This window comes from Heloderma suspectum, chromosome 4, assembly GCF_057233095.1.
Source record: "Heloderma suspectum isolate Gila_16-S chromosome 4, 16-S_ref, whole genome shotgun sequence".
Taxonomy (NCBI): domain Eukaryota; kingdom Metazoa; phylum Chordata; class Lepidosauria; order Squamata; family Helodermatidae; genus Heloderma; species Heloderma suspectum.
Window position 1 is genome coordinate 141,652,609 of NC_139461.1, and position 15,746 is coordinate 141,668,354.

General features: G+C 42.8%; 1 protein-coding gene across 1 annotated transcript in view; it reads right to left on the bottom strand.

Annotated features, from left to right (window-relative positions):
• SEMA5A (semaphorin 5A) overlaps positions 1-15,746 on the bottom strand; it is a 224,994-nt gene that overhangs the window by 69,249 nt on the left and 139,999 nt on the right. The window contains exon 10 of the mRNA XM_084850685.1: positions 15,449-15,653. Within this exon, the coding sequence (XP_084706811.1) occupies positions 15,449-15,653 (205 nt within the window). The remainder of the gene's footprint in view (positions 1-15,448; positions 15,654-15,746) is intronic.

Consider the following 15,746-nt stretch of genomic DNA (forward strand, 5'->3'; position numbering starts at 1 on the left):
GGATAAAATATACCATGGGAATGATCCACTCCGGCACAGTTGTAGCACTTGCACATAGGGTGTAACGGAGTCCCTCTACATTACATATATGCATGTGTGAGCCAGTCCAAAGTGTCTGCCCTTAAAGCAGGGAAGGTTCTGTTCATTTCTACATCATTTTCTTTCGTTTCTATAAGAGTCATCCTATAGTATATTCTTCCTTACAAAATTAGGTACATTTAATTATTTTGTTGCCTCTCAAATGCTATCCTTAAGACTATTGCAAAGGAAATTATAATTCATAGTCCTATAATATAAGGCTGTGAACATTAAATCTCTGTCAACTGACATTTGGGGCTGGAAGCAGAGTCAGGAGGAAAAGTTGTGTTCCGAAGCCAGGGATTTCAGCTGCAGCCACGAGAAGCTGGAAGATCAGCACATCCTTTCTAAAAATGGAGAGCAGGATGGATGGCAAACATAGATGTCCTGGGATATCTAAACATAGATGTTTTTTCCCATTACCTGCTGTTTCCTAGTAAGCTGATGCTAAGTCAGCCATTTAGGCCCAATTCAGTAAACAGTGTTCACATACACCAGCCTTCCCCAACCTGGCATCCTCCAGGTGTGTTGGACTACAACTTCCAGTACTCCCCAGCCAGCTATACTGGCTTGGGAATGCTGGAAGTTGTAGTCCAAAACATCTGGAGGATGCCAGGTTCGGGAAGACTGATATATACCATGCAAACAACATGGCAAATATCTTCTTGTTGACTTCTAATGAGTATGACATGCTCACATAAGGCTAGATCTGATCATCCTTCCTCCACAGATCAATGGAAACAGACAGTGTAGATTTCCAGTTCTGAAGTACAAGTCTGTCTGCAATTAAAGTGGCCTTCGCTATTGTCCACCACCACACATCCCATCAAAACTGTCTGGAGTTAGCAAGAGTGAAGTTTGTAGGGTGAGGATGTCACAAGTGCAAGCATGCAACTGTGGGGAGTGGTTAACTATACATAGTTCCAGAAGCTCCTTCAAGGGAGATGTGAAATTTGCAACTAATCAATTTCAGCTCTCTAAGCAAAGAAGCTTGCAGTTTCACCACCATTCTTTGCAAGGGAGCTAGATGGTATGCAACTAGGGCTGATTTATCCACCTCCAGGACTTTTTAAAATCGATCCTGGATTTGTCTTATGGTTAGGGTTGATTGCTTGAAGTTGTTTTTAGATATATGTTTTCTTTGTGTATACTGCCTGTTCATGTGTTTTTTTTTATGTAAATGGCTTTTAACCTCTGTATTTGTTGTTGTTGTTCAGTCGTTAAGCCGTGTCCGACTCTTCATGACCCCATGGACCATAGCACGCCAGGCCTTCCTGTCCTCCGCTCTCTCCCGGAGTGTGCTCAAGTCCATATTCATTGCATCGGTGATACTATCTAGCCATCTCATCCCCTGCTGTCCCCTTCTCCTTTTGCCTTCAATCTTTCCCAGCATCAGGGTCTTTTCCAGGGAGTTTTCTCTTCGCATTAGGTGGCCAAAATATTTGAGCTTCAGCTTCAGTATCTGTCCTTCCAGTGAGCAGTCAGGGTTGATTTCCTTTAGAATTGACTGATTTGACCTCCTTGCAGTCCAGGGGACTCGTAAGAGTCTTCTCCAGCACCACAGTTCGAAAGCATCAATTCTTTGGCGCTCAGCCTTCCTTATAGTCCAGCTCTCACAGCCATACATTACTACTGGGAAAACCATCACTTTGATTATACGGACCTTTGTCAGCAAGGTGATGTCTCTGCTTCTTACTATGCTGTCTAGGTTTGCCATAGCTTTCCTCCCAAGGAGCAAGCGTCTTTTAATTTCATGGCTACAGTCACCGTCTGTGGTGATCTTGGAGCCCAAGAAAATAAAATCTGTCACAGCTTCCATTTCTTCCCCTTCTATATGCCAGGAAGTGATGGGGCCAGATGCCATGATCTTCGTTTTTTTAATGTCGAGTTTCAAACCAACTTTTGCACTCTCCACTTTCACCCTCAACAAGAGGCTCTTTAGATTAAGGTGGTATCGTCTACGTATCTGAGGTTGTTGATAATTCTCCTAGCAATCTTAATTCCGACCTGTGATTCATCCAACCTGGCGTTTCTCATGAAGTACTCTGTATATAAGTTAAATAAGCAGGGTGACAATATGCAGCCTTGTCGTACTCCTTTCCCAATTTGGAACCAATCGGTTGTTCCATGTCCGGTTCTTACTGTTGCTTCTTGACCCTCGTACAGGTTTCTCAGGAGACAGGAAAGGTGGTCTGGTACTCCCATCTCTTTAAGAATTTGCCACAGTTTGTTGTGATCCACACAATCAAAGGCTTTAGCATAGTCAATGAAGCAGAAATAGATGCTTTTCTGGAATTCTCTTGCTTTCTCCATGATCCAGCGAATGTTGGCGATTTGATCTCTAGTTCCTCTGCCTCTTTGGAACCCAGCTTGTACTTCCGGTAGTTCTCGGTTCACATATTGCTGAAGCCTAGCTTGTAGGATTTTGAGCATAACCTTGCCGGCATGTGAAATGAGTGCAATTGTACGGTAGTTTGAGCACTCTTTGGCATTGCCCTTCTTTGGAATTGGAATGTAAACTGACCTTTTCCAGTCTTGTGGCCACTGTTGAGTGTTCCAAATGTGTTGGCATATTGAGTGCAGCACTTTAACAGCATCATCTTTTAGGATTTTAAATAGCTCAGCTGCAATACTGTCCTCTCCGCTAGCTTTGTTGTTACTAATGCTTCCTAAGGCCCACTTGACTTCACTCTCGAGGATGTCCAGCTCAAGTTCAGTGACTGCACTCTCATGGCTATCAGGGACATTCAGATCTTTCCTGTATAGTTCTTCTGTGTATTCTTTCCACCTCTTCTTAATCTCATTTGCTTCTGTTAGGTCCCTGCCTTCTTTGTCCTTTATCATGCCCGTCTTTGCACAAAACGTCCCCTTGAGATCTCAGATTTTCTTGAAAAGATCTCTAGTCCTTCCCATTCTATTGTTTTCCTCAATTCCTTTGCATTGTTCATTGTCCACTTTGCTTTCTTGCATTTCTTTTTCTTTGGGATGGATTTAGTTGCTGCCTCCTGAACAATGTTATGGACCTCCGTCCATAGTTCCTCAGGCACTCTGTCTATCAGGTCTAATCCCTTCAATCTATTCCTCACCTCCACTGTATATTCATAAGGGATATGATTTAGGTCATACCTGAGTGGTTTAGTGGTTTTCCCTACGTTCTTCAATTTAAGCCGAAATTTTGCAAGAAGCAGCTCATGATCTGAGCCACAGTCAGCTCCAGGTCTTGTTTTTACTGACTGTATGGAGCTTCTCCATCTTTGGCTGCAAAGGACATAATCAATCTGATTTCAGTATTGACCATCTGGTGATATCCATGTGTAGAGTCACCTCTTGTGCTGTTGGAAAAGAGTGTTTGCTATGATCAGCGTGTTCTCTTGGCAAAACTCTATTAGCCTTTGTCCTGCTTCATTTTGTACACCAAGGCCATGCTTGCCTGTTATCCCCGTGATTTCTTGACTTCCTACTTTAGCATTCCAATCCCCTATGATGAAGAGGACATCTGTTTTTGGTGTTAGTTCTAGAAGGTGTTGTAGGTCTTCATAGAACCCATCAACCTCAGCTTCTTCGGCCTCAGTGGTTGGGGCATAGACGTGAATTACTGTGATGTTGAATGGTTTGCCTTGGATTCGTACTGAGATCATTCTATTGTTTTTGAGATTGTACCCCAGTATTGCTTTTCCCACCCTTTTGTTGACTATGAGTGCTACTCCATTTCTTCTAAGGGATTCTTGCCCACAGTAGTAGATATGATGGTCACCTGAATTAAATTCGCCCATGCTTGTCCATTTTAGTTCGCTGATTCCCAAGATGTCCATGTTCAATCTTGCCATCTCATGTTTGACCACCTCCAGCTTACCTTGATTTATTGACCTTAAATTCCAGGTTCCTAAACAATATTGTTCTTTACAGCATCGGACTTTCTTTTCACCGCCAGACACATCCACAGCTGAGTGTCCTTTCGGCTTTGGCCCAGCCGCTTCACTCTTTCTGGCGCTACTTGGCAATACCCTCTGCTCTTCCCCAGTAGTATATTGGACACCTTCCGACCTGAGGGGCTCATCTTCCGGTGTCATATCTTTTAGCCTTGTGATATTTTTATGTTTTTATTCTTTGTAAACAACCCAAAGAGCTTTGGCTATGGGGTGGTAAAGAAATGTAATAAATAATAAATAACAATAGTAGTTGGATGTACAAGTCATTACACAAATCAGCAGGGAGGGGGGAAATGCACATGCAGAAGTTCAGGAACTTCCCAAATATCTGAGAGACTCTATAGTTTCCATGGATATGACCCTTAAAACGTAACAGCAAAACATTCAGAGGAAGTAAGGGGACCAGTTCTGCCCATCTGTAGCTTATTCTGAAGAACTGAATGGAAGGAAAATAGGTGCTCCTTTGCAAATGCCCGCACAAGGACTAGCAAATGAATTCACACAATGCTAGAATGGGTAGGACCTATAACCGTGTTCTCATGCTCTTGTGGAAAGTGAACTCAATACCTGGATTCAGTTGCACTTTTCCCACACAACGCTGCTCTGAACAGCAGAGGACACTTTCTGCGTGTGGAAGTGCACCATTCTCTCCAGACCAACGTTTCTATCCCTCCCATCCCTTCACTGCTTCATCCAGCTCCCTTGCCCACTGCGATCTTTTGTGGATCTTCACACGTACACATGATAAACTGCATCCTAAGCACGCACTGAATCTTAGTGACTAATCTTCTAAAGAAACAATTCTGAAAGTCTTCTCTTATGCTGTCATAGAGATGAAAACTGATGGGGAAAGGAATCATTTTGGCATTGCCTCTGTACGGCTGTTGCAACAAGTTAAACTAAACACCTACAGTATTTCAGATAGTAATAGTCCCTTAGAAAGAACAAATGTGAAATACTGCAGTTAATTTCTTTCCTTCTGCAGTTACATCCAGCAAACGAAGGGGGAGTGGAATTTGCAGCCAAGACATGGCAGGCATGAAGGGGATGATCAGTCCTTTTACCACCCCAGATGTCTTTCCCCAGTTAGCCCAACAAACATGCATCTGGGAGTTCTGGGGTGGGAGGGCAGGGGGGAGGACAGGAGAGTGGCTGGTGGGGGGTTGTTCTGGAGAAGTAGTGGGCAGAGGGAGACTTATGCACTGCCCACCTGCTCACTGCTTTGCCATTGCAAATCATGCCTCCCCATCCCTACTTTGCACCTGGAGAAGGGGTTTGCCCAAGTTCCCAGGTTTGCGTTTGCCACCAACGTGCGATTCCAAGTCTTGAGAGAAACAGATGCCGTGTCTGTTCTGTCAGTGCTGAAGATTGATGATCCATTAAGAGCACAGAGGCTTCAAAATTGTGCAGATAATTAAATTCATTTGCAAACTCCTCAGAGACAAGAAAGGGCACTATGCTAAGTGATAATTCATTGGACTTTCTTTTGTGCAATTTAGAATGCAGGGTTTCAATTCCATCTAAAGGATGCCGTGAGACAGTCAGCCATACATTTCCAGAACCAAGTATTTTGACAATTACTTGTCATGCTGTCCAAATGCTTATACTACACCAAACAGGATAATTAGTTATTTTTTCACATTCCCCTGAATGTCTTCCTTAGACATGTCTTTTACAGAACTGCACCTGTACATTAAAAAAAATATTCAAAAAAGACTCCTCCCTCAAATCAAAACAAACCAACAAAGACCAAAAGAATCAATGAGCCAAGATTAGTGTTTGCCTAGTTCCACCAGCAGGACACATGACATTTTCTAAAAGGGACATGGCTACCTGGGTTGGAGTCAGCATCTGCTTACCTCCCCAAAATCATACCGTTATCGTACATGCTATGAAACTTTCAAGGGGGAAAACCTAGATCAGGTAGCACGTTACAGATTCTCCAGAAGCCTTTGCTTCTGACAGCCTTCTGAAAAGTGTATTTGGTGTAGGAAACCATTGGGGGCAGGGGGGCTCCTTGGTCCCAAGGGTACTATTTGATACTGCCCTTCTACAGCACTGGAGGTGGGCTCCTTTATACAAGCCCTATATAATAGGTAAAGGTAAGGCAAATGCATCCAATACCATGACCACAAGTTATACAGTCAGGGCCAGAAATATTGGAACAAGGATAACTGTTTTGGCAGTTGGCCTCTGTATACCACCACATTGAAGTGGAAAGGAAACACATCCAGATGGGAGCGAAGTCAGGACTTTCAGCTGTAATTCAAGGGGGTTGACAAAAGTGGGCCACTAACCATTCAGGAAGTACAGCCAGTGGCATACACACACACCCATCGTTGGTGGCTCATAAGTAATGGAACGAATGGCTGACAAGCAGCTGCATGGCCAGGTGTGGCCTGTTTCCTGGGTACCCCATGATCAATCAAGCTCATAAAAGGCCTGGAGGTGGTTCTGAGTGTTACATTTGCATTTGGTAGCTATGAGGTCCAAAGAGGTGTCCATGCGAGTGAAGGAGGCCATCATTAGGCTGAGGAAACAACATAAACCCATCAGAGAGATAGCAAAAACAGTGGGAGTGGCTAACACAACAGTTTGGAACATCCTGAAAAAGAAGGAATTAACTGGCAAGCTCAGCAACAGCAAAAGGCCTGGAAGACCACGGAAGACAACTAAAGGGGATGACTGCAGAATGCTGCTCATGGTGAAGAGGAACCATTTCACAACATCTAGCCAGGTCAAGAACGCTCTTGAGGAGGTAGGCATGTCATTGTCAACATCTACAGTCAAGACAAGAGACGGCTTTATGAATGTAAATACAGAGGCTTCACAACAAGGTGCAAACCACTGGTAACGCTCAAGAACAGACAGGCCAGATTAGCCTTTGCCAGCAAACATTTAAAAAAGGCTGCCCAGTTCTGGAATAAGATTCTTTGGACTGATGAAATCAAGATTAACTTGTACCAGAATAATGGGAGGAGAAAAGTATGGAGAAGGAAAGGAACAGCTCATGATCCAAAGCACGCCACATCATCTGTCAAACATGGTGGCATGGTGGCAGTGTTATGGCATGGGCATGTATGGCTGCCAATGGAACCGGGTCACTGGTGTGTACTGATGACCTGACTACTGATAAAAGCAGCAGGATGAATTCTGAAGTGTACAGGGCTATACTTTCTGCTCAGATTCAGCCGAATGCTGCCAAACTGATAGGACGCCGCTTCATCTTGCAGATGGATAATGACCCAAAACATACAGCAAAAGCTACCCAAGAGTTTCTCCAGGCAAAGAAGTGGGATGTTCTTCAATGGCCAAGTCAGTCACCTGATCTCCACCTGATAGAGCATGCTTTTCACTTACTGAAGACAAGACTGAAGGCAGAAAAACCCACAAACAAGCAGCAGCTGAAGGCAGCTGCAGTAAAGGCCTGGCAAAGCATCTCGAGGGAGGAAACTCAGCATTTGGTCATCTCCATGGGTTCCACACTTCAGGCAGTCATTGACTGCAAAGGATTTTCATCCAGGTATTAAAGGCGATCCTTCAGTTTGAAATGATGGTTTGTTCCATTACTTATGAGCCACCAACGATTGGGGGGGGGGTGTATGCCACTGGCTGTACTTCCTGAATGGGTAGTGCCCCACTTTTGTCAAAGCCCTTGAATTACAGCTGAAAGTCCTGACTTCGCTCAGGACTTGAAAGGTGTGTTTCCTTTCAACTTCAATGTGGTGGTGTACAGAGGCCAACTGCCAAAACAGTTATCCTTGTTCCAATATTTCTGGCCCTGACTATATCTGTCTCAATGAGGTCTTCCTCGAAAACAAAGCTTCTTTCCACAAATAATGGGCTTTGGCAAGATAGATGGACGGCTGTTAGCCTCATGTTGCCAACCACAGATACAGGATACGTTTAAGGGCCCTTTGCACATTACCCTAAGCCATGTGGGCTCCTATGTTCCATGAGTGGCTCCCATGTGACTGGGACTGATTGCACTTTTCCACCCATAGAGTCAGCAGCCTTTGGGAGAGGGAGGGTGTTGATTCATAGAAAAGAACCATAAGATCTGGCCCTGCCCACTTGGTTAGGTCATTTATGCATTTCCCCCACCTGTGCAGGAACCACTTATGGAAAAATGGCTCCCTATGGCTCTGTTAATGTGTAAAGCAGCCTTCCCCAGCCTATCCTTGCTTACTTGTGAGTAGACATGGAGAGTCTTGGTCTTTGGGATGCTATTTAAAAGTGCTGCTGAATGATCAAGCCCTGCGTACATCTGAATAGGCATGCAAAAGGCCTTGTCCTGCTTACTTCTGAGTAGGCTTAAAATCAGTAGTAATCACATTTTGTCCCACCCACACCCACAGATGGAAGCCTCAGACCTTTCCCAGATTGGAATTCAGCCCTTGGGCTAAAAATGCCCCCCCCCCAGATTTAAGGGACCCTTTACATCTGCCTTCCACAACTTGGTGCCCTCCAGATGTGTTGGACTACAACCCCATCATCCTCAGCAGTTGATCACAGAACTTTTCCCTACTGCACAGTGACAAAGGCTTGCTTTTTCATTGCACAGGAGGGAAAAGCTCTCATCTCTGATCAGCTGCTGAACGGAGGTAAGAGCTTTTCCTTGATGAGGGAAGGGAGCAAAGCCTGGGGAAGAAGCTGGTGGGCCAGATAAGGCCCACAGGCTGGACGTTCACCATCCCCATCTTAAATAAAAGGCAGAAGCAGAGGTTAAGAAAGAAAGGAGGAAGGTTGAGCTAGAAGAACACAAAAGCTCCTACTTGAAAGAGAAGAGAGTGATCGAGGAGTATAGACCAGTCCCTAGGGTGAAGAGAAGTGGAAGGGGCATCTGCGGGGCATCTGCTGGGAAGAGAGCAAAGTAGTGCAAGTGAGTGGAAAAATTCCCCCACTCACTTCCCAGTCCAACTTGCTAGTGAGGCACACCAAGCAAAACAGTTTACAGTGTGATCTTCCATAATTCTTACTGCTATGAGGTGGACAGGAGACATGAGCTGGGATGCAGACACCTGGTGTATGTATTATGCCTATAGTAACAATGGTCATTTTCTGAATTAAGTTCAGAGTAGCATTTATTGTCAGCTTGTATAAGCCAGGATCCAAAGAGGAAGTTTAGTTTGCCCAATGGCTTCTGTGTGCCCTATGGAACTTTTGACTTTTTTCTTTGAACAGCAGACACCACCTCCTGCTACACCATATTGCAAACTGCTTTTAAGTATTCCTCCAGTTTCAAAGGTGATGTCCCATGTTGCTCTGGGGACGGACTGAAGTGAAAGGAGCACAAGTCCAGAGCCTCCTGGGGTGCACAGAACGACTTGGGCAGATTCCAGACACAATCTACAAAACATGTGTGTACTATTTATTTATTTATTTATATAGGAATCTATATCCCACACTTCTAAGGAATATTCAATACTCAGGGCAGCTTACAATAGTGAAAACCATAACTTCAGAATAAAACAACAATATACAAAACAAGCAATATGAGATAAAGCAGAGACAAGTTCAGTAAATAAAACAGAAACATTTGGAGATAAGGAGCCTTTCTACAGGAAGCATTTATTCTGGGCTCGTGATTCCTCAGTCATGATGGCTTGCAGGTCCTTTACACGACACTGTCATCCTCCAGGGCCTCTCCTGTGTTTGCAACCATTTTAGCCCGGGGGGGGGGGCGGTGTCTAATGAGGAACATCTGGTAATATTTGTGAATGGCAGGATAAAGCCTAGTGTAACTGTGCAATTCTGCTCTACCACAGTGCCACCTATTTATTATTACTATTAGTTATTGCATTTCTACACCGCCCCATAGCCGAAGCTCTCTAGGCAGTTTACAGAAGTTAAAACATTAAATACAATATAAAAAGTTTAAAAGCCATTTACACAAAAGCACACAGACAATATACACAAACAAAATATAACTAAGAACAACCTTGAACTGTCAATCAAAACTGAAGACCCATCCAAGACAGATTAAAACTCATAACGTGCTGCCAAATGCCTGGGAAAAGAGATAGGTCTTCACTCGGCGCCGGAAAAGATAATAATGCTGGCACCATTACTGCTTGTGTAATGGAACATAAGGAAAGGAAGAGAAAGAAAACCCCCAGAAAAAACATGTGTAAAGGAGCCGATCTTAATCCTGCAAAGGATCCGGAAACAGGAGCCTCAGTAAAGTGGCGGGTTGAGTCTGTAGTGTAGATATGCCCAAGATGAACCAAGCAAAAGCAATTCTGTTGTCTCACCATGTGTTGAGTTTATGTACTTCTCCCATAGTTATCAGTTTACTGTAAATACTGGTTTCAAATGGAAACATGGAGATTATAGGTAGACATAGATCAGCCTTCTTCAATCTGGTGCCCTCCAGATGTTGGGAGTTGCAATCCAACACATCTGGAGGCACCAGGTTGGAGAAGGCTGATACAGAGACTGTAATTCCAGAAACAGCGAACTAATGTGCAAGAACATATACCTAAGACAACTATCTAACCACTTCAAAAGTAATTACTATGAAACTTAATGCAAAATTTGAGACTGCAGAAACAGCAGATCACTCCCTGCAAGAACTTTTGATACTTCACTTCTTTCTCAAAAAATCCTACATTGTACTGAATTTGATTGTTTGGAGTGGAAGTGGTTGAGTGAGTAAGGAAAGAGACGAGACAGACAGAAATAACCACTGGTTGTTGGTCTTTCCAGAACTTTTGTCAGCAAAAAGTTCGCTCTTAATTCCTGCCCAGAGACCACACACACATACTAGAAACAGCTCTATTCTACCTATCCAGACTTGCACATAAACTTAAATAGGTACAATCCAGATATTCCTTCACAATATGCCACAGTAATTCCAACATATAGAGATGAATTCTGCTGGGCTGCCTCAGAAACTGCAAACAGCCCAAGACGCAGATTGATGATGGAAAAAAAAAATTGTGGCTGTGTGGAGATGGAACAACTGGAACCTGTCTCATTTTACCTAAAATCTGTCACTGAGATATGACACAGCAATTTCATGCTTAGCTCTTAGGAATCCATTTCTGCCGTTACAGCTATATTATCTTCAGTCCAAAAGATATGAAGTAATTCCATGCAAATACACCCTTCCTAGCAGAAAAGTGATTCATGTCAACATCATGAATATACTGATTTTATGAATTTGAAGTAATATTGTGAGGTTATTGTAAAATTATGTATAAAAATTCTTGTGAGGGATTCATGCTAACACTCCAGAGTGTAAACAGCATACTACTGTGTTTCCTGTTATTCTGTGCCAAGACAGTGTAGCACTTCTAAACAAAAAACATACCCTTATAGTATGGAAGGGACTGAAAACATTTATATATGATAAATACTGAAAACACTTGAGCTCTGTCTATAATTAACAACAACCAAGTTGAAAGAAATCCACAAAATTACAACCTTGCTGCTGAAAATACTTCTGTTACAAACACACTTTTCCAACTAAATACTTACTGTGCAGTTCACTGCTGCTATACATCAAAATGGATAGAAGGAAATGTTTTGTCCCATATTAGCCTCTTAGAATCGTCAGAACTCACAGAAAGTATTCAAGATGACCACTTACACCTAAGTATTTTCCACCTCTTACTGTGCAGGCCTATGCATAGTTACACAGAAGTTAAGTCCTGCTGTCTTCAGGGAGGCTTACTCCCAAGTTTGCACAGGATTGCAGCCTTAGCATCTTTCTGGTACATGCTGTATTTCTTATCCATGTTTTTCCATACTTATTTCCTTCTCATACTATTTTACATTTTGAGCTAAATATTCATGATCTACAGATTCAAGACTCTTCATCGTAAGTACTGGATCTGTCACTACTGGAAGGTTGGGGAAAAAACCACTGAAAAGTTATTTGGTGTGGAAGCGAAGAACTCTGCAGGATAAAATCAAAATCAACACTATGAAGCTGTAACCTGACATATTTTTAAAAACTCTATTTTATGTATCAGCACAAAATGTGATGTTGCTCCAGTTACGAACTCATCATTTTATGATGTTATTTTATGAATGGTTAATGCATGTTTTAAATTATCTGTTTTAAACTGTAATGTTTATATCATTTGATTAAGTGATTTGTAGGAAGAGGGGAATGTTTGCATAAGCCATAAAGCTGGATTAAAATGGGAAGCAAACAAACAAATAAAATTAAGTACTGTGTTATTTTGAATGAAACACTTCACAATTGTAAAAAGGTAAAACAAAAGAACAATTCCTGAGGAACTCTCTTAACACAGAGATACACATATAAAATTTGCAAGATAAATGTATCTACATTCTCCTGCCATAAGCAATGTCATAAAGTTGTGCTCTCTCTCTCTTCCAAAACGTATGTCAAAAAATTTAAATTCACAGCTTCAGAGTAACTAATTTCCTTCTCCAGAAACCCAGTGAGGTTAGCAGGAATGAGAGGGGTGGGTGGGTGCTAAATGGAAGAAACAAAGGAGTTCTTTCATTTCTATGTTTCTCTTCTAAATGCAGGGACATACTGGCTTGGATCCAAAAAGCCACTTATTTAAGTGAAGGGGAATTGATGACTTCTACTCCTGCCACCCCTTATATAGCCTTCTAGGCTGCATTGCACATCCTTCTGGGGAATCCCCAACCGGAAGGAGTGGCTTTTGGGAGGCATGAGTAGCTGGGAAAGCCCCGTTGCAGAGACAGAACTTCACCCACAGTTCTTTGGATCCAAGCCACTGGTCCCAATTCACTTTATGAGGTACAAAAGATGGACAGCATAAGGAAGTGGCTTTAATCACTGTCAGCTATGTGAAAAGATTACAAGTTCTCCCCCCTCTGCATACTGCACCCACGCTCTTTGATACAAGCAGCTGTACAACTAAGCTTGTGCATTAGAAATCGAGAGCACCCCCTCTGCAAAATGCAACTTCCACTGAAAGTATGTTCTTGTACAAGGTTTTAATTTCTGCAAATCAGGACACAAAATAGTTGTACTAGGAACTGTTTAGCTGATTTGCATGAAGCTGATTAGGCCTGCCTTATTGGTCAGTCTATCAAAGATGCCTGAGACATTGGTTCCCCAAGTACTGAATTTTCTTCTCAGTTAGAAACTGTGTTGGAGCATCAAAGTGGCTTTTCAGGGCTTCTACTCAGGAACCTTCTACACTTTTTGTCAAAATGGATGACCCTCTCTTCAGGATGAATATGGTGGCACTCAGAGCACAGGTCTGATCACAGAGCAAAGGCCTCCCCATCCCAACTCCCAATCTGTAAGAATGCTTTGCAAATAAAATGTAAATGTTAAGTAAAACATGCTTCTCTCATTTTTTTCTTTCTGTTGAAGTACTCAAAAGGAAGCACATATAAATGATACCTGCATGAATCCATACAAAGGAATAACTTTCCCAATCCTCAGACTGGTTGCAAAGCTTCAGTTGGGAAGTCATGGATAGCTTCAGCTATTGGGCGGTATAGAAACGTAACGTAATATAATAGCTTCGGCTATTGGGAGCTATAGACATGTAATAAATAGACAAACGTTAGTACAAATTAGGTTATCTGAAGAGTGCACAAACTCCCAAAATGCACTGCGAGAGTGGTAGGTCTACTGTAGAGACACATGATATCTTCTGCACGCCATGGCCATACATATACTTCACATCTTCAGCATGCTACCCAGATCCTTAGGTCATCATCTGCGGCTCGCCTCCATCAAATGAGGTGAGGCAGGTGGCTACAAGAGAGAGGTGGTGACACCCCATCTGTGGAATGCCCTCCCCAGAGAGGCTCGCCTGGCACCTATATTATAGTCTTTCTGGTGCCAGATGAATACCTTTTTATTTTCCCAAGCATTTTAAGAACTTTTCATCGTGCTCTGAGATGTTTGCACTATTTTATTTTACTCCTGGTTTTACCTTGATTTGATGTGCTTTTTCCTCTTAAATGTTTATGCATTTTTCCTCTTTGATGCAGGTTTTATTATGTGCTGTTTTCATTGTTTGTATTTTATGTTTTTAATGTATTGTAGTCCACCCAGAAAACATGAGTAATTGGGTGGTTTAAAAATGCAAGAAACAAATAAATAAAAATGCTTGCCCTTCAAGTAGCCCTGAGATGTAGGTTGCTATCTTATTCCCATACACAGAGACTTAACTAAGGCTTAGAGAAAGTAACATCCCCAAGGCCCTTCAATGAGTTTGTTGTAGAACTTGGACTGCAGTCAAATTACAATTTTGCTTGCATTCCTAGATCAACATGTCACATTCCCTGTTGTTTTAACCCTGTATCCTGCTTCCATCTGCTTAGCACCTCCCCAGGAGTGATATACCCAAGGCCAGAGAGTAAATGCATTGCAGAGAATCCTTAACCAAATATGATGAACTGCACATATACCCATCCCTAGCACAAAGGCATCCTTGCCCACCAGCTCCCCTGCCCTGCAAGTTCTCACACACTCCCCCATAAGGTATTTCTCTCTCTCCCTCCCTCCCTCCCCACTTTCCTCTCTCTCTCTCTCTCTCTCTCTCTCACACACACACACACACACACACACACACACACACACACAGAGCTCTCAAAAACAGAACAGAATTTCCCAGGCTGCCTTTGAAAATGGTCTGGAAACTTCAGCTGGCCCCAAACTGGGAGGGGCTGTAGTTCAGTGCTAGAGCCCCTGCTTTGCATGCAGAAGATGCCAGGTTCTGGAAATCCCAGGGCTGGAAAACCTCCTGCCTGAAATCCTGGAGAGCTGCTGAGAGTCGACAATACTGGTCTAGATGGACCAACAGTCTGACTCAGTATAAGGCAGCTTCCTCTGTTCCTAACTTCATACTAGACTGTCAACTGGGACTGACCAATACAGTCACATTATGCCAACAGTTTGCCATCTGCACTAACTGCCAGCCCTTTTCCAGGCCCAATTCAAAGTTGTGGTTTTGAATTTCAAAGCCCCTAGAGCCTAATTGGCTTACAGCCAGGATACATGACAGAACATCTCCTCCTATATCTACCTACTCAGACTCTGGCATCATCATTGGGGCCCTTCTCCAGGAGCCTCCACCAAATGAGGCGCAGCAGATGGCTACAAGAGGAAGGGCCTTTTCACTGGTGGCACCCCATTAGTGGAATGTCCACCCCTAAGAAGCTCCCCTGGCACCTATATTATGGACTTTCAGCACCAAGTGAAGACTTCTTGATCCTCCCTGGCCTGTTAAGAACTGTTTTAGTGGTCCTAGATCTTTGCACTGTCTTATTTCTGCTGGTGGTCTTATTCTGGTTTCATTATATGCTGTAGTGTTTTTCCCTGGCTGCTGATTTTATTTTGTGTTATTTTATTATTATGGTTTTATTGCGATTTTGTATTTTATGTTTTTAATTTACCTGTATAATGCCCAGAGAAATTTAGTTATTGGGCAGTCTAAAAGTGTTAGAAATAAATACATTGAAGAATGTACCTGTAGCCAAATAGATGATATGGAAAAGCATGTCTTTGCCTTGTACCACATCCACCACCACATGGGAAAAACGGCTGTTGTCCTCCATGAAGTAAGGAACTGGTGTGATAGGCTGGATCACTTCATGCATCAAAATAAATTTCTGGGCATCTTGAAGATTTCTCTCTGTCAGATTCAAATACAAACCTTGGTCCATGGTGCCACACTGAAAATGCATAAGTTTGCCAGTGTTAACAGAATAAAAGATTTGGAGAACTAAAATATATATGATACCCCAACCTTAACTATTAAAATCCCC